The sequence below is a fragment of the Xyrauchen texanus genome, chromosome 17, assembly GCF_025860055.1.
Source record: "Xyrauchen texanus isolate HMW12.3.18 chromosome 17, RBS_HiC_50CHRs, whole genome shotgun sequence".
Taxonomy (NCBI): domain Eukaryota; kingdom Metazoa; phylum Chordata; class Actinopteri; order Cypriniformes; family Catostomidae; genus Xyrauchen; species Xyrauchen texanus.
This window is the reverse complement of record NC_068292.1, coordinates 22601413-22620018: the sequence shown is the minus strand read 5'-3', so window position 1 is coordinate 22620018 and position 18606 is coordinate 22601413. Positions and strand designations below refer to the sequence as shown.

At 44.2% G+C, this 18606-nt stretch overlaps 1 protein-coding gene across 1 annotated transcript in view; it reads left to right on the top strand.

The window, feature by feature from the left end:
* Nucleotides 1–18606, top strand: part of LOC127658470 (epithelial discoidin domain-containing receptor 1-like) — a 61525-nt gene that overhangs the window by 21508 nt on the left and 21411 nt on the right. Inside the window, exons 2-5 of the mRNA XM_052147793.1 lie at nucleotides 5960–6112; nucleotides 7928–8030; nucleotides 13091–13319; nucleotides 13414–13561. Coding sequence (XP_052003753.1) covers nucleotides 6016–6112; nucleotides 7928–8030; nucleotides 13091–13319; nucleotides 13414–13561 — 577 coding nt within the window. The 5' untranslated portion in view covers nucleotides 5960–6015. The remainder of the gene's footprint in view (nucleotides 1–5959; nucleotides 6113–7927; nucleotides 8031–13090; nucleotides 13320–13413; nucleotides 13562–18606) is intronic.

Sequence of the window (18606 nt, the reverse complement as noted above, 5' to 3'; positions counted from 1 at the left end):
GGACAAAGCGGTACCCAAAGGAAGAACTTTCCAGGGTTCGAGATCATGGACTGTATGCTGGGACATCATCTTGCTGTTAGTGGAGAAACCACTCGGGATATCATGGCAGTTACATTTGGTGAGTTGTCAACACCAACTTATCTTGCCAGCTAGCTTATGTTTACATATGATATAAACTTGATATTCTAGATAACTAAATAACAACATGATACTTCAGCTTGAGCTTTCTTCTTGCTTGTGAAATGGGCTGGGTCATTGGTTGTTGACACCAGGGCAGCGTATTAAAGGGTAACTAAACCCCTGCTCAGAGTCTGACTCCACCCACTAGCAATATTTGAAAAATGCTGGAAAAGTGGGCAGACCCCAGCGGGGATAGAGGGGATGAAACGAGGGCGGGGCTGAGCGGGGGGGCGTGCACCTGAGACCCGTAGTGACAGCTGCTGTCAGACTCTAAAATGGAGAGTGACTGGAGTGACGCAAGTAGCTTTGCCACGGAGCGGTCTTTTGAAGTCGAGGACTTTTCTCCCCCACCTTCACCTGAAGTGGAGGAGGGTGAATTGTATTACTAATGTTATTATTATTCCTCACACGGTCGCAAGACGACATGTACATGAATCTGATGAGTTTTATCGAGTTGATGTCAATAGCGTGTGCTCTGTAGGCATATTCATATTTTGCCGCTATGTGAAAAAATCCAGCAAAATGCGCCGGTGCGTTTGTCGACCCCAAAGGATTAACTTTAGCCTAACCATAAATTGTGATTCAAATATATATGATCACTCACCTCAAGACCTCAAGCAATCCCGCGTAAAATGCAGTTTGCCCACTCCTCCAGCTCTAGGCGGGAACTCGCGGTCTTCCAGCCCAAGGACATGCAACCACTGGCGCCTAATTTCCAAGTCTGCTGGAAAGCTATACAGTCCAGCAGTGCTGTTGCAACCAGCAACACTACACCTACGTACCATCCTGACCACTGTACTAAATACAGATAATCTATGCTAACTTGAAGCTATCCTAACTGACGCAATACTATGCTACTAACTAACTATGCTTCTAACAATACTACACTAACAAATATGCTAATTAACTACCTAGGCTACACGAAATAATCTAAATAACTATATAAATGCTATGCTAAATAGATGCTAAAATACTCTATCCTGATCGTTTTCAATACTCGCAATTCCAACTCCTGACTCGCTACAGTGGTTTTGACGAAACAAGATGGTTTTTATACTGCCATGGGCGTGGTAGCTCGTACCAAGGGCGTGGTGAGTTGGAACCTGCTTACGTCAGCTCTCACCGCTTACGTCACGAAGTACCGCAAACAGCCAATAGGAAAATTCAACTGCAGTAGCCACCGTTCAACCTGAAGAGGGCAGCACTCAGACGTTTTTACACCATATATTGTAGAATTAAAACACTTTATACACAAATGTCAAAAAAATTACTTGAATCAATGACCAGTACTAATAAAGCCCCATTCTTACAGATCATTAACTAAAAAAAGTTGGTTTAGGGTTTATTTACCCTTTAAGGATGGGTTTTTGGGCAACACTGCAGGATTTTGGCCCGATGTGTAAACGCAGATAGATTTTGGTCTCACAACTCAAGGTTTGTGGCTGTTGGCTCCTGCTCGGTTGATAGCCCTGTCTCACTATTCAGACACAAGACCTTCATCAAGGTCATGTACTGATGTTGAGCAATGGGGTCTTGCTCACAGTTGCAATTCCTTTTCATCCTAAAGGTTTTTAAAGGAATTTAAATTGTGGACCCTTGTTGCAAGAGTTAAGAAAACCCATTGTTATAATTCTAAGGCCAGTAAGGGTTTTCTTAGCTTAAGGGGTGTCTTTTATTGAGCTCAATTTGTGCACAGAGAGATTGTCATGCTGGAGCAGAAAAGGGCCACAAAGAATGTTCATTGTGCGCTATAGCAAGGTTTGTCTGCACTAAAATTATTGGAATAACCAAACCTGTAAAATAGAAAGGGGGTTCCATATACACTTTTGGCCATGTAATGCACACAGCAGATGTCCTTCAAGAAACTGACACAGGAGTTTTTAGGGAAAATAATCTGATCAAACTGAACAGAGACATTTCACCACCTTTGAATTTACAGCAATACTAATTTCCTGATTTGTACATTATACTGCCCCCCCCCCCCCCCTTTTTTTCTTTTGCAATGTTTGATGATTTGATTAATTGAAATTGTTGATGTTGTAATGTTACGCTACCATAATTGCCCATATTGTCAACAGACGTGAGAGGGATTGTAATGCCAACTGTAATAAAACCAAAACTTGAGTTACAATACCATATTATTTGGCACACACAGATTCCCTTCCCTTCTGTTTCCATTGGTTTTATAAACACTTGCACCCTGTATGTGTTAGCCACTGCCTGCCTCGGTCTCAGAACAGCTGCACTGTCTGCTGCTTTCTCTCTCTCTCTCTCTCTCTCTCTCTCTCTCTCTCTCTCTCTCTCTCTCTCTCTCTCTCTCTCTCTCTCTCTCTCTCTCTCTCTCTCTCTCACACACACACACACACACACACACACACACACACAGCACTATGTAAAATATTGCATGCACACAGTCCATTAAGCTGGCTCTTTTACATGGCTGCTTCGTCTATACCTTTTTTCCACACCTCCTTTCAGATTTTCGATCTCTGTTAAACTTTCTTTGTCCTTGTGTCTGCACAGCTGTGCATCAGCTGTCTATCTCTCTCTCAGACTTCAGAACTAGCCCTGTCACTGCATGGGGACAGCTGCCGCCACCACACACACACACACACACACACACACACACACACACACACACACACACACACACACACAGACAGACAGATATCCCCTCATTCCATGCCTTCCATATGCACATGTAGGTACATGTAGCTGTTGGAATGGCAGTATGTTGTGTTTGGGAAAGTTTTTAGACTGATGGACCACAGTGTAAGTGAAGTGTGGTGGTATCAAGGGTTTATATCTATTCCATCCAAATGGCTTCATCAGTGGAGATTCCCCTCATCACATATTATGATATCATCATAGGGTGAATTTAGCAAAAACTTGCCTAGGTTAATGTTTCGTGGCAAATTCAAAAGAAAAATGTATAAATTACATTTTGCTTAGAGAAAATGAATTTTAAGGATCATTAAGTTTTTTTGGATCTACATTATTTTCATGATAATTAATCACATTTCCACCATTCTCATTGCTGTATGCATCTGGATGTTTTACTTTTGAGTTGATAGTAATTCTCATTATTCTCAATGATGATTCTTATTCAATTCTAATTACTGTTCTACAGTAAAGAAAAACATCCTTATTACATTTTAAGTAATCATCATTCTGATTAAAATCAAAGGCAGTACAACAGATGCTACCATGATGTGTAAATACTATAATGATAAAGTTTTAAATTAATTACAATACTGTAACATCACTTGGAGGCCATATTTTCATATGCTTGATTGTCATGAAAATAAAGTCACAGTGCCAATAGTTTTCATGGCACAAAAAAAAATCTTTATTTATGCAATACACACACACACACACACACACACACACACACACACACACACACACACACACAATTGAAGTCAGAGGTTTACATACACCTTGGCCAAATACATTTAAACAATTCCTGACATTTAATCATATAAAACAATCAATCCATGTCATAGGTCAGTTACTAATTCACTAATTTAATAATGTGAAATGTCAGAATAATAGTAGAGAGAATTATTTATTTCAGCTTTTATTTCTTTCATCATATATCCAGTGGGTCAGAAGTTTATATACACTTTGTTAATATTTGGTAGCATTGCCTTTAAATTGTTTAACTTGGGTCAAACATTTTCGGTAGCTTTCCACAAGCTTCTCACATGCTTTTTCAGTTCGGCCCACAAATTTTCCATCGGATTGAGGTCAGGACTTTGTGATGGCCACTCCAATAACTTGAATTTGTTGTCCTTAAGCCATTTTGCCACAACTTTGGAGGTATACTTGGGGTCATTGTCCATTTGAAGACCCATTTGTGACCGAGCTTTAACTTCCTGGCTGATGTCTTGAGATGTTGTTTCAAAATATTCACATAATTTTCCTTCGTCTTGATGCCATCTATTTTGTGAAGTGCACCAGTCCCTCAAGCAAAGCACCCCCACAACATGATGCTGCCACCCCCATGCTTCATGGTTGGTGTGGTGTTTTGCGACGTGCAAGCCTCACCCTTTTTCCTCCAAACATAACAATGGTCATTATGGCCAAAAGTTCAACATTTACAATTAGACCAGAGGACATTTTTCCAAAAGGTAAGATCTTTGTCCCCATGTGCACTTGCAAAGTGTAGTCTGGCTTTTTTTATGGCAGTTTTGGAGCAGTGGCTTCTTCCTTGCTGAGCAGCCTTTCAAGTTGCGTCGATTTAGGACTCCGTTTACTGTTGATATAGATACTTGTCTGCTTGTTTCCTCCAGCATCTTCACAATGTCCTTTGCTGTTGTTCTGGGATTGATTTTCACTTTTCACACCAAACTACATTCATTTCTAGGAGACAGAATGTGACTCCTTCCTGAGCGGTAGGATGGCTGCGTGGTACCATGGTGTTTATACTTGCATTCTATTGTTTGTGCAGATGAACGTGGTACATTAGATGTCCTAAACGACTTGCCAAACCTATAGTTTGCTAATATTAAATTTGTGGAGTGGTTAAAAATTAGTTTTAATGGCTTCAACTTAAGTCTGACTTCAACTGTGTGTGTGTGTGTGTGTGTGTGTGTGTGTGTGTGTGTGTGTGTGTATTTTTTAATATATATATATATATATATATATATATATATATATATAATAATTATTATTTTGCTTTTTGTAAAAAAAGTATTAACTGGACAGCCTTGATGGCGAGATTCATCTTGTGTTGCAGCCTGTTGATGTGGTCTAACATTAATGATATTACCCTTTACTTTTCTTCATATTTTGGTTGCAGCCTGCAATTGTTCACACCCTATATAAAAATGAACCTTACACATGTATAGTGGCTAATTGAAAAATATTGGACTCATTTTACAGATGCTCAGCATAGCTGTACATAAAACATCAAATATCTTCTGATTGTCAGAGATTGCATCATGTCATGCAGTAGTTTTGCATTTATTTTGGACAAATTTCTTGTTGCTGTAAACTTGCCACATCATGCCTGTGTTACAGTGCCATGTTCTGTCCTCACAGTGTTAAAATTAGTACTGGGGGTCTGGGTAACTTAGCAAGTATTGACGCTGACTACCACCCCTGGAGTCACGAGTTACATTTACATTTATGCATTTGGCAGACGTTTTTATCTAAAGCGATTTTAAAGTGCACTTATTACAGGGACAATCCCCCCGGAGCAACCTAGAGTTAAGTGCTTTGCTCAAGGACACAATGGTGGTGGCTGTGGGGATCGAACCAGCGACCTTCTGATTAACAGTTATGTGCGTTAGCCCACTACGCCACCACCACTCCAGTTAGAATCCAGGTTGTGCTGAGTGACTCCAGCCACATCTCCTATCTAAATTGTCCCGGTTGCTAGGGAGGATAGAATCGCATGGGGTAACCTTTTCTTGGTAATGATTAGTGGTTCTCGCTCTCAATGGGGCGTGTGGTAAGTTGTGCGTGGATCGCGGAGAATAGCAGAGAGTCTCCGTGGTGCCATACACCACGAGACATGTGATAAGATGCGCAGGCTGACTATCTCAGAAGTGGAGGCAACTGAGACTTGTCCTCCGCCAGCCGGATTGAGGCGAGTAACCACGTGACCTAGAAGCAATGGAAATTGGGCATGCCAAATTGGAGAGAAGCGGGGATAAAATAAAAAATTGTAGTGAATAATAAATGTTATACTATACTAGTATAATGGATTTGGTCTTACAAAGAAATTAAGTAAATCTAATTTAATTTATCTCTCTCTTACTCTCATTCTCAGTTATGTCTGTTGAAGATAGTCCAACTCCGGACAGGTAACCAGGTGTCACTGTTGCTATGGCAATACAGATGCTGCCATTATTGCCTGCCCTCCTCACTGTCCTCCTCACTTCCTGGACAATGGCCCAGGATTTGGATTGGCATTTTGACTCTGGTAAGAATATCTGGTATTCTGTTTATTGCAGCTGCCATACATAACAGCAAGTGTGAAAAACACACATTTGAAGTATATTTTATGTGTAGATTTTTGGTCAAATCCTGAAGTCTACAGTCAGTCCTACAGTCAGACTTCCTTTTATCAGTCTTCTTTTGTTCATGTCTTAACCCCTCTCTATCCATTTCCTCTTTCTCTCTGCTGTTTGTTGAGGGTTTTAATGAGTTTTTAATGTCTGTGAAATGGTTCTGTGGTCATTAAAAGCCATTAAATTCAAGCCCAGTCTTTGAATGAAATATCATGATCCATGTGTTTGTGCTACAGTGTTTTTTGCCATGTCCAGTTACTAATAGTTAATCATGTAATAAGCTGGAACTGAGACAAGTCTGGTAAAAAGAGGGGGAGGGGGGAGACATAGGACACTTATACACTGTAAAGTGTTGGAAGTGACAACCACATTTTAAGGGATAGTTAATGCAAAAATTTGAATTCTGATTTTACTCACCCTCATGTCATTCCAAACTGTATGACTTTCTCCTGCAGAACACAAAAGAAGATGCAACTAATATCTCTTATTATATGTCTTTTAAAGCTTAAAAATGCACCTAAAGTGTCATAAATGTAGTCCATGTGATTCGTGCATCATATTCCAAGTCTTCAGAAGACATACAATAGGTTTTGAGAAACAACCCAAAATGTAAGTAATTTTTCAGGGAATCTTCACGTCCAATGCATGTTCATGAGTGCATGTGAGAAGCTCTTTGATGTGGCTTGCATGTTCATTCGAGACCTTGCATTGTTTTTAAAGAATTAGTCTGATGACATAATCATTATGAAACATACTGGCCAAATATCTTGTAGGTTTTAATGCACTTTTTATTAACAACGTTGCTTCGTTTTGTATCGCAAATATGTTATAAATACTCAGTATCTTACCTAGCTCTAGTGGAGACATAGTGATAATTTGATAATTTAGTGAGACTTATGTGTTTTCTGAGGGGAGAGTGATGACTAGTGTGAGCAATTAGGGTTTGTTTTTCAGCCATAACATTCTTATCTCATGACTCACTTTAAAGCAACTATTTAAGTCCCCCAAAATCTCACCCATCACCCCCATCTTTAACACATCTTTAAAAGTTTAAAAAGCAAATAAAGGCAGCATAAAAGTAATCCATATGACTCCAGTAGTTAAGTCTGTGTCTTCTGAAACAATATGATAGCTGGGGGAGAGAAACGGATCAATATTTATGTCCTTTTTTATTTAGCTATTTTTTTTTTAACATTTTGGACCTTCAAAGATCTGGCCACCATTCACTTGCATTGAATGGACCAACAGAGCTTAGATATTCATCTAAAAATCTGTGTTTGTGTTCTATAGAAGAGTGACCGTCATACACGCATGAGATGGCATGAGGGTTATGAAATGTTTACAGAATTTTCATTTCTGGGTGAACCATCCCTTTAATGATGTTATGCAGGGGCAGAGTAATGGCTTCAGCAGAGATCAATTAGATATCAAATTATAATAACTAATTTACATGAACACCATAATGCTGTTTAATGCATCCCAGGGTGATGGGAGACCAGTTAAGACCAGCAAACCATATTGGGCTGAATTTTTAGCAAGGCTTTTAGGGTAAGGTTAGGGATGTTCTGTAATCATTATGATTAGCTCTATTTAAAACATTAGATTTTTGTGGAATATCCTCATTTATATAGCCCAGTAAACATGTTTATTTGTGCAAGTGTCTCATAAAGCTTGTTCTGGAGGGTGCTGTCAGAGCCAGTCTGATGTTTTTCATCTGTATCACACAGCCAGGTGTCGCTACGCTCTAGGGATGGAGGATGGCACCATACTGGACTCTGACATCACCGCGTCCAGTGCCTGGTCCGACTCCACTGAAGCCAAACACGGCAGGTATGAACATGAGTATGCTTTCTTTTGAGACTTCTCCTGAATGTTGTGCATAATAAAGTATATTTTCACTCTGATTTGGTGTTGGTGATCTTTGGGTGGGTGTTTGTGTTTGTGGACCCTGTTACTCTCATGAAGGGCCACGATTAAGTTACGTTAGATGTCAGTAATTGAGCGTATCCTGATATTGAGCATTAGGTAATGACATTACAGCACTGTCTGCCGGGACTAGACTTGCATACTGCTGAATAAAGGCCAATAACACACACACACACACACACACACACACACACACACACACACACACACACACACACACACACACACACACACACACACACACACACACGTTGTGTTTCCATGTTTTATGGGGACTTTCCATAGACATAATGGTTTTTATACTGAACAAACTCTATATTCTATCCCCTAAACCTAACCCTACCCCTAAACCTAACCCTCACAGAAAACTTTCTGCATTTTTACATTTTCAAAAAACATAATTTAGTATGATTTATAAGCTGTTTTCCTCATGGGGACCGACAAAATGTCCCCACAAGGTCAAAAATTTCGGGTTTTACTATCCTTATGGGGACATTTGGTCCCCACAAAGTGATAAATACACGCTCACACACACACACACACACACACACACACACACACACACACACACACACACACACACACACACACACACACACAATAAACAAAAAGGCAGATAAACACACACTGACAAATAAGCACATTCCGTCCTGAATCAATGAGATCAATCAATGAGATATATCCACCTGAGGGTGGATATATCTCACCCTCAGGTGAGATATATCCACACGCCATCCAAGACATATCTGGGGTTTTTTCTTCATCTAAACAGAATTTTAGACTAAATAAGACTTTTAGGATTTCATGTCAGGCCTCCTCCTTTAAACAATGCAAGTGAATGTACTCCATTTTTTGACGGTATTTAAGGTGCATCAAAATAATCCACATGACTCAAGTCGATAAATAAAGTTCTTCTGAACGCAAACGATTGATTATTTTGAGAAAAATACTTGCTCACAGTAATGATAGACTGTCAAAAAATAAAATGGATTTCACAACATCTTCACATGCAATGTTGCTTTTTGGAAATAATTAAAACATCTATAGCCTCCTTTTCACCATGTGGCTGAATGGTTACCGATGCTGAATCATGCTGTTTCGTACAGATTCGGACGTGTCAATAAGGGTGTGTTCACACTTGGCAGGTTTGGTTCAATTAAAATAAACTTGATTGCTCTGCTTGTGCGTTTGAACGATGCCATCCGAACCTTGGTGCGCACCAAACAAACGAAATCTGGTGCGGTTGGATTGATATATGAACACAACATGGGCCAAAGACGTCTAAATGGACCAAAAACTGGAAGTAATTTGCCTAATACTGACCTCAAGCATACCTAGTTGTTCTCATCATAGGAGCTATGTTGACCATTAAAGTTTGTTACAAGCATCGGAACTGCCGTCAGCTCTCATTGCAGCATATCTTCGTTTGTGTGTGCAACAGAGGAATTCCTGCCACTGTTGTGACTCCTCTACACATTTTATTATCTCCTTGTTTGTACTCAGCTGGTAGAAATACAGGCATATGCAAAAGTTTAGGCACCCCTGACAATTCCCATGATTTTCATTTATAAATAATTGGGTGTTTGGATCAGCGATTTCATTTTGAACTATCAAATAACTGAAGGACACAGTAATATTTCAGTAGTGAAGTGAGGTTCATTGGATTAACAGAAAATGTGCAGTATGCATCAAAATGAAATTAGACAGGTGCATAAATTTGGGCACCCCAACAGAAATATCACATCAATATTTAGTTGAGCCTCCTTTAGCAGAAATCTCTAGACACTCCTTATAGCCTGTAATGAGTGTCTGGATTCTGGATGAAGGTATTTTGGACCATTCCTCCTTGCAAAACATCTCCAGTTCAGTTAGGTTTGATGGTTGCCGAGCATGGACAGCCCGCTTCAAATCACCCCACAGATTTTCAATAATACTCAGGTCTGGGAAATGGGATGGTCATTCCAGAGCATTGTACTTGTTCCTCTGCATAAATGCCAGAGTAGATTTTGAGCAGTGTTTTGGGTCGTTGTCTTGTTGAAATATCCAGCCCCGGCATAACTTCGACTTTGTGACCGATACCTCTACATTATTCTCAAGTATCTGCTGATATTGAGTGGAATCCATGCGACCCTCAACTTTAACAAGATTCCCAGTACGGGCACTGGCCACACAGCCCCACAGCATGATGGAACCTCCACCAAATTTTACTGTGGGTAGCAAGTGTTTGTCTTGAAACGCTGTGCTCTTTTGCCGCCGTGCATAACGCCCCTTGTTATGACCAAGTAACTCCATCTTTGTTTCATCATACCACAGCACCTTCTTACAAAATGAAGCTGGCTTGTCCAAATGTGCTTTTGCATACCTCAAGCGACTCTGTTTGTGGCGTGTGTGCAGAAAAGTCTTCTCCCACATCACTCTCCCGTACAGCTTCTCCTTGTGCAAAGTGCGCTGAATTGTTGAACGATGCACAGTGACACCATCTGCAGCAAGATGATGTTGTAGGTCTTTGGAGGTGGTCTGTGGGCTGTTTTTGACCATTCTCATGATCCTTCGCCTTTGCCTCTCCAATATTTTACTTGTCCTGCCAATTCTGGCCTTAACAAGAACTGTGCCTGTGGTCTTCCATTTCCTCACTATGTTCCTCACAGTGGACACTGACAGCTTAAATCTCTGTGATAGCTTTTTGTAACCTTTCCCTAAACCATAATGTTGAACAATCTTTGTTTTCAGATCATTTGAGAGTTGTTTTGAGGCCCCCATGTTGCCACTCTTCAGAGGAGAGTGAAAGAGAACAACAACTTACAATTGGCCACCTTAAATACCTTTTCTCATGATTGGATGCACCTGTCTATGAAGTTCAAGGCTTAATGAGCTCCCCAAACCAATTGTGTGTTTTAATTATTCAGTGCTAGGTAGTTACAGGTATTCAAATCAACAAAATGACAAGGGTGCCCAAATTTATGCACCTGTCTAATTTCGTTTTGATGCATATTGCACAGTTTCTGTTAATCCGAAATATTACTGTGTCCTTCAGTTATTTGATAGATCAAAATGAAATTGCTGATCCAAACACCCAATTATTTATAAATGAAAATCATAACGCATTTATCCCAGCAGCCAGTATGGTTTTGGATGTTCGTCTTAAAATCTGTCCAATCAGGTTGTGACTTTTTCCTGATGCCTTTGGTTTCGTATTATTTGGTTCGGTGTTAAAAATGCCCGTGTGAACATTAAGCGAACCAGGACTAAATGTGTCATTTCCTTTTTTTTTTTTTTTTTTTTTTTAGACCAAGAGAACCGAACTACAAGTGTGAACACACCCTAAAGTCATTAAAGCCGTTCCACTTGCCAGGTTTTCTGTCCTGAGTACAGTTATCTAGTGATGCTGAGGAATCCGTTTTCAGGAATCTGACTATACTGGTAGTGCTGTTTTTTGCAAACTGTAGATTCAAAAGAACCGGCTCATTTGTTCAGAAATTGGACATGTGCTCTGTTTTGCGCTGCAGGTTTAATAGCAGGACAGCGTTGCTGCTGATTTGCGGTGCGTGAAACACTGTCAGAGTATTTCATTGCCGTGTTCCATCTGCATCATCGGAAAATTGCATGTATGGGAACTGATACCGGAAACTAAATTCATGAAAATCATTAGGTACTGGTTACGCATCATAGCTAGGACACCGCACAGGTATCAAACACGGGGCATGTTGAATGAACAACACATGAGTAAATAATCTATGTCCGTTGATAATTATTTGGGTCAAAATTAGTGGAAAATATGCAAGTTGAGCTCCGTGGCATGGCAGGAAATTGAGCAGCTTCTCCGGAAGCTGCTCAATTTCCTGCTATGTGATCAATTTCCTACGGCTGGGTGATGCCGAGCGGCAGCAGCGGTGTGCGTGCAATCATAGAAAACAATTCTTTAGAATTTTAGAACACGCATGTTGTCCGCCAGACACGTCCGGTGTGCGACCCCCTCCTTTAAGTGTGTTGTTTTTGGCCAGAAGAAGCTGCAAATTGGACCAGACTTTATGCCGACACTAGTAGCACGATTTGGAAAAAGTCATATTGCAAATATTTTGAAAAATATTGCGAGTACGATATAAACTGCAATATAATAAAATAGTAAATGATTAAGTGATTACTTTTAACTGAAATTTGTGAATTTTTTGATCATGTTCTTTTGCCAATAAAACACTTGCACTATTCTTTGAGGGTTCACTTAGTGTTTTCTTCATGTTCAGATTGTCCCTGTCAACTGTATGCTACCTGTTTTTGTCTTAGCTATGGTCTCAGCCCACTATTCATCATAGTGCGTGTGTTTGTGTGTGTTTGACATTTTAAAAGTAGAAAAGGCTTAAACTGTCTCACATGTGTTATATCATTGAACAATAGAGATTTTGTGTGTGTGTGTGTGTGTGTGTGTGTGTGTGTGTGTGTGTGTGTGTGTGTGTTAGAACTATGTGGGAGAGTGGAACCATGTGAACTCGGTATGCAGTGTTAACATGCGCACACAAATACACACATACCTCACCTCTCACATATCACCTCATTGCACACAGGTTTGTTGCCAGGAAATTGCGTTGTGCACTTACAGTTTTTGTCTTTATGTACACTTTTCTAGCAGACGTGACAGAACCCACAGTGCCTCTAGTGTTTTATGCAATTATTTATATATTTTTGCATACTGTGCCTTAAGTAATGAATGTTTTTATATGTGCGTGTGTGTATATGTATATATATATATATATATATATATATATATATATATATATATATATATATATATATATATATATATATATATAAATCCTTTTAAGATTTTATCCATTTGTGTTTAGGTATATGCATACAGTGCATTTACTAAGTACTCACTGAATGTTTTTAAATATTGTCCTTTTATGCCTGCAATTATTATTATTATTATTATTATTATTATTATTATTTTGTTTTATGATCTCTCCTAGGCTAAGCACTGGAGATGGGGACGGGGCATGGTGTCCAGCTGGTCCGGTGTTCCCCAGTGGTTCTGAGTATCTGCAGGTAGACCTGCACACACTGCACGTCCTGTCTCTGGTGGGCACGCAGGGGCGGCATGCAGAAGGGCTCGGGCGGGAGTTTGCACGCAGTTATCGGCTCCTTTACTCCCGTGATGGGCGACACTGGATAACATGGAAGGACCGCTGGGGGCAGGAGGTCTCATCATTAAACATTTGTTTAGAATAATGTCATGAATGGCATGTAGTAGAAATGGCACTAGTAGTGCGTGTTGTTTTTTTGTTCGTCTCAGGTGGTGTCAGGGAACAAGAACACATATGATATAGTCCTAAAGGACCTGGGACCTCCTATTATAGCACGCATGGTGCGGTTCTTCCCGCTGGCGGACCGCGTGATGAGTGTGTGCCTGAGAGTTGAACTCTACGGTTGTGTCTGGAAGGGTGAGTTCAACACATTAAATGCAATCCATCATCAGTAACAATCTCACACACACTCAAAACATTTACTACTGGCACATTTTGCATTCAAAAGACAAAATGTGTGTCACTGTCACGTCGATTGTTGCTTCCTTTTTTAAAGAAAAGGGGGGATGTGCAGGGGCGTGTCTAGAGCTTTTTCAGTGGGGGGGCCATGCTGGGGCACTGCCTCCAAACGGGGTGGCCGCCAGTGACCAAAAAAAAAAAAGCTAAATTCTACAGTATATTACGTAAATCCTATTGATTTTATTGTTTTTTTACTTGAATAAAGTTACTTGTAAACAAATGTAGTAATAAAGCACATTTTTTATTAATTTAGTTCTCTTACGAGAGGTTCTCTCGTATTGCTTAAGCTAGCTTACGCTACGGGAAAGATTCATCTTTTCTGAGATATTGAAGCCAAAAAATTATCCTTAATTTTGTATCCATTGTCAACGCAGTGCGGCAGCTGCAGACCTTGAGCGGGCTAGCTAGCGAGCTCATTGGTTGCTCTGCGGCAACTGCTGCAGCCTATAGACGAGCTTGGGCGAACTCGCATCCAATGAGAGGCGTCTGCGCGCTCACTGCATCAAAGCCCACCAAAAAGGCCGTGACTAGAGTGCATATAAGCGTAGTTCGTAGGCTGGAACCCTGATTTTCATCTCTTCAGCGAAGCTCTTCGCATCTCTGAACTGGAAGCCGCGTCGCCGTTCGAGGGGCATCTAGCAAGCGTGGACAGCGCTCGAAGAAGCCGGCCGTCTTCGCCACCTTCAGCCATCCTGCGAGCTACGCCATCCGGCGAAGTATCCTTTTTTAGAGCAAGCTAAGTTCCTCAGCGAACTTCACAAAAGAGTATCGAGCGTCTTTTTAAAGATGCCTCGCACTTCCTGCGGCTCATGCCGCGCTCCTCTCAGCGCCGGAGACCGATACATCATCTGCGCTCTCTGCCTGGGACTGGGGCATGCAGGGCTCGCCCTCGCTGACGGCGGATGCGACCTCTGCGAGGAGCTTCCGATGTCGACCCTGCGGGCTCGACTCGAAGTATGCAAAACCGGAGCTGCCACGCCGCCTTCTGTTTCGCCGCGCCGGAAGAAGCGCCGCTCCCAAAGGCTGCCGGAACCGGTTTTAGAAGCGACTGTCTCGCCGGAGCCCCTCCCTCGAGCATCGCGTTCACCCTCCTCGCCCACCCGGGACGCGCAGTTGCCGCCAAGCGGCCGCACTGCTGCCACCTCGGAGAGCGAGGCGGAGGACAAAGGCTGCTGTTCCATCATGGCTTCGGACAGCGAGGAGTGGTCACAAGCCTCCTCAACGGCCCAGGAATCCAGCAGGACCCGCGCCGGAGTCGAAGGGGGAACTGATACGCCTCCTCACACAGGCCGTCGACCGCCTCGGGCTCGAGTGGTCACCGCCCCCTGAGCAGGCTCCCAACAGACTCGACGGCTGTTTTCTTCAAAGCAGTCACCGCTCGGCGCCCACGGCCCGGGCCGCTCCCTTCCTGCCGGAACTCCACGCCGAGCTCTTTAAATCGTGGAACGCGCCTCTCTCGGCCAGGACTCGATCCCACGTCTCCACCGTTCTCGCTTCAGTGGACGGCGCCGCCGAGAAGGGCTACTCTTCCATCCCCCCGGTCGAGGATTCGGTAGCAGCACACCTTTGCCCGCCCTCCGCGAGATGGCGGTCTGAACCAGTGCTCCCGTCTAAGGCCTGCAGAACTACTTCCGCCTGTGTTGGCCGCGCCTATTCCGCCGCCGGCCAAGCCGCATCTGCTCTGCATTCCATGGCCGTCTTGCAGATCCTCCAAGCGGACCTTCTTCGGGAGTGGGATGAGAGAGGCAGGCACCCAGAGGCTGTTACAGATCTAAGGAGCGCGACGGACCTCACCCTTCGCGCCACCAAAGCTGCAGCCCAAGCTATAGGGAAGTGCATGGCCTCGCTGACTGTAACCGAGAGACACCTGTGGCTAACGCTAGCCGACATGGGAGAAACTGAGCGCTCCACGTTCCTCAACGCGCCGCTCTCTCCATCCGGTCTCTTTGGTAAGTGGCATTGTTGACCGTTTTTCAGAAGTCCAGAAAGCCACCCAAGCCATGAATCTCTTCCTGCCTCGCCGCGCTAGCTCCTCTGCAGGCCGCCCAATTAACCAGCCTCCTGCACGAGCATCTTCACAGCGCCCTGCTCAACAAAGCCAGACTTCCCAGCGCCGACAGGGCGGCCGCCCCAGATCGCGCTCAGACAGCCGCCGTAGACCACCGCCCCCCCGCGGGCCTCGGCCTAAGATTGCGCTGAAACCTGAACAACCGAAGTCCTCCTAGCTTTGTTGAACAAACGACGGCTCAGTCCCGCCGCGGCCGGACCACCGTCAAAGCTTCGCCCCCTGTCAGTCCCCTTCTCTCAGGCTACTGCAGTGGTGAATTTAGCAGCCAACAAGCCGGTGACACTGCCCTCTTGCCTGCACTCAAACGCCGTTTTCACGGCGACCCAAATAAATCTTGTAAAGAGCAAACATGTCTTATGTGTAGAAAATGTGACCACAACCCTGTGTTCGCCCCTATACACAAGCATAACACATCCCGTGCCCCTATCAGAGCACGCTCTCATAAAGCGGTTACTGAACCGCTCGAGCGTCAGAGTCAATGAAGGCGCCACAAATGCGTCGTGCGCGCCCATTCTCTGGCCGCTCTGTCACACGACCAGCCCTATGTGTAGAAAACGTGCCCACAATCCAGTGTTCACTTCTGCACACAAGCACTGCATGTCTCGTGTCCCCACCAGAGCACGCTCACATAAAGCGGTTACTGAACCGCTCGAGCGCTAGAGTCAATAAATGCGCCCACGAATATGTGCGCGTGCCCATTCTCTGCCCGCTCTGTTACACGGCCAGCAAACATTCCTCTGTGTGTAAGTCCCGTGCCCATGACTATGCTTACGCATCACGTAACAGATGTGACTCTTTCCCCATTCATTCCAATCGGAAGTCACTCACAAAACAGCCTGTTCATGCTGTCTGCGAGCAATCATGCATAAACACACTAAACGCGCTCACACATTTTGTTCAGCGCTTTGTGTGCGGCAATCAGAGCTGAATTGGCCATTCACCCTCTAGCGTTACGCTTCAAAGCGTGGGAAGCTATTCCAGGGATATCCAAGTGGGTGTTAAGCACAATACAACAGGGCTATTTGCTACAGTTCGATCGCCGCCCTCCTCGCTTCAGAGCGGCTCAAAACCACTGTGAACACGGAAGCAGCGTGCATGCTTCGTTCAGAAATAGCAAGCCTTCTGTGCAAAAGGGCCATAGAGAAAGTGCCACCCTCTCTGAGCGAGTCGGGGCTTTACAGCCGTTATTTTCTTGTTCCCAAGAAAGACGGCGGCCTCAGACCCATATTAGATCTCAGGGTTTTGAACAAGGTGCTTGCAAAAGACCCTTCAAAATGCTTACAATCAGGAAACTCCTCGCGCATGTGCGCCGGGGGACTGGTTTATTTCTCTCGATCTGAAAGATGCATACTTTCAGATTCAGATAAATCCCCGTCACAGGCCATTCTTGAGATTCGCCTTCGACGGCCAGGTTTATCAATACACCATCCTTCCGTTCGGCCTGTCCTTAGCACCCCGTACTTTCACGAAGTGCATGGATGCGGCGCTCGCGCCCCTGCGGAGTCAGGGTTTGCGAATTCTGAACTATTTGGATGACTGGCTGATTATGGCTCAGTCACATATGGAGCTTCTGTCTCACAGAGCAGTTCTCCTCAGCCATCTGAACAGTTTGGGTCTTGCAGTCAATTGGACCAAGAGCTCACTACAGCCCAGTCAGACAATTTCCTTCCTTGGGATAGAACTAGACTCCGTGGCAATGACGGCTCGCTTATCTACACAGCGCGCCATGTTCAGCGACTAGCCGCATCTTTTCAGATGAACAGCCTCACGCCTCTGAAGAAATTCCAGAGAGTGCTAGGTTACATGGCCTCAGCCGCAGCAGTACTTCAGCTGGGTTTACTGCACATGCGCCCGCTTCAGCATTGGCTAAGCACCCGCGCATCTTGCCGGGCTTGCCGCCAGCCCATCAAGGTGACTCAGACCTGTATTTCAGCTCTGCAGCCTTGGACAGTGGCCGAGTGGTATCAGCGAGGAGTGGCAATGGGAGCTGTATCTCGCCGAAAAGTCATCTCGACAGACGCGTCCAACACGGGTTGGGGCGCGGTCTGCGAGGGCTCTCCGGTTTTCGGCCTATGGTCAGTTCAGGAAAAGCTCCTTCACATAAATTGTCTGGAAATGATAGCGGTTGAGTACGCGCTCGTGCGCTTTCTCCCGGTCATTCAGGGTCACCACGTCCTGGTCCGTTCGGACAACAGATCTGTGGTATCCTACCTAAACCGTCAGGGCGGTGTCAGATCCAGGAACCTTTTCCATCTGACGGAACGCATACTGAGTTGGTCCAAGTGCCACCTGCGCTCGCTGAGGGTGACGCACGTGCCAGGCCACCTGAACGACGGCCCGGACAGACTGTCCAGAGACAATATTCCCCCAGGGGAATGGTCCCTGCACGCTCAAACAGTCCAGACGTTATGGCACATATTCGGCAGAGCAGAGATAGACCTCTTTGCGTCAGAAGAGAACTCTCACTGCCCGATACTTTTCTCGAAAAGCGAGGACGCGCTGGCCCAGGACTGGCCCAGGCGCCCGCTTTACGCCTTCCCCCCCGTCTCGCTATTGCCACAGGTAATGCAGAGGATCAGGGAAACGCGTCACTCGGTGCTCCTCATAGCCGCGTTGGGAGAATCAGACATGGTTCCCGGAGCTTACGCAGCTGTCTCTGACAGCGCCGTGGCCCATCCCAGTGAGAAATACGAGATTGTATACCGCGTGCTCCGCCGCTTTCAGACGCTCTGAGCAGCTTTTCGTTTCATTCGGAGGGCGCACCAAAGGTCTCGCCGCCTCGAAACAGACACTATCTAGATGGATAGTGGACGCTATTGCTGCTGCATACGCGTCAAAAGACCTGCCATGCCCGTTGGGCATTAGGGCTCACTCC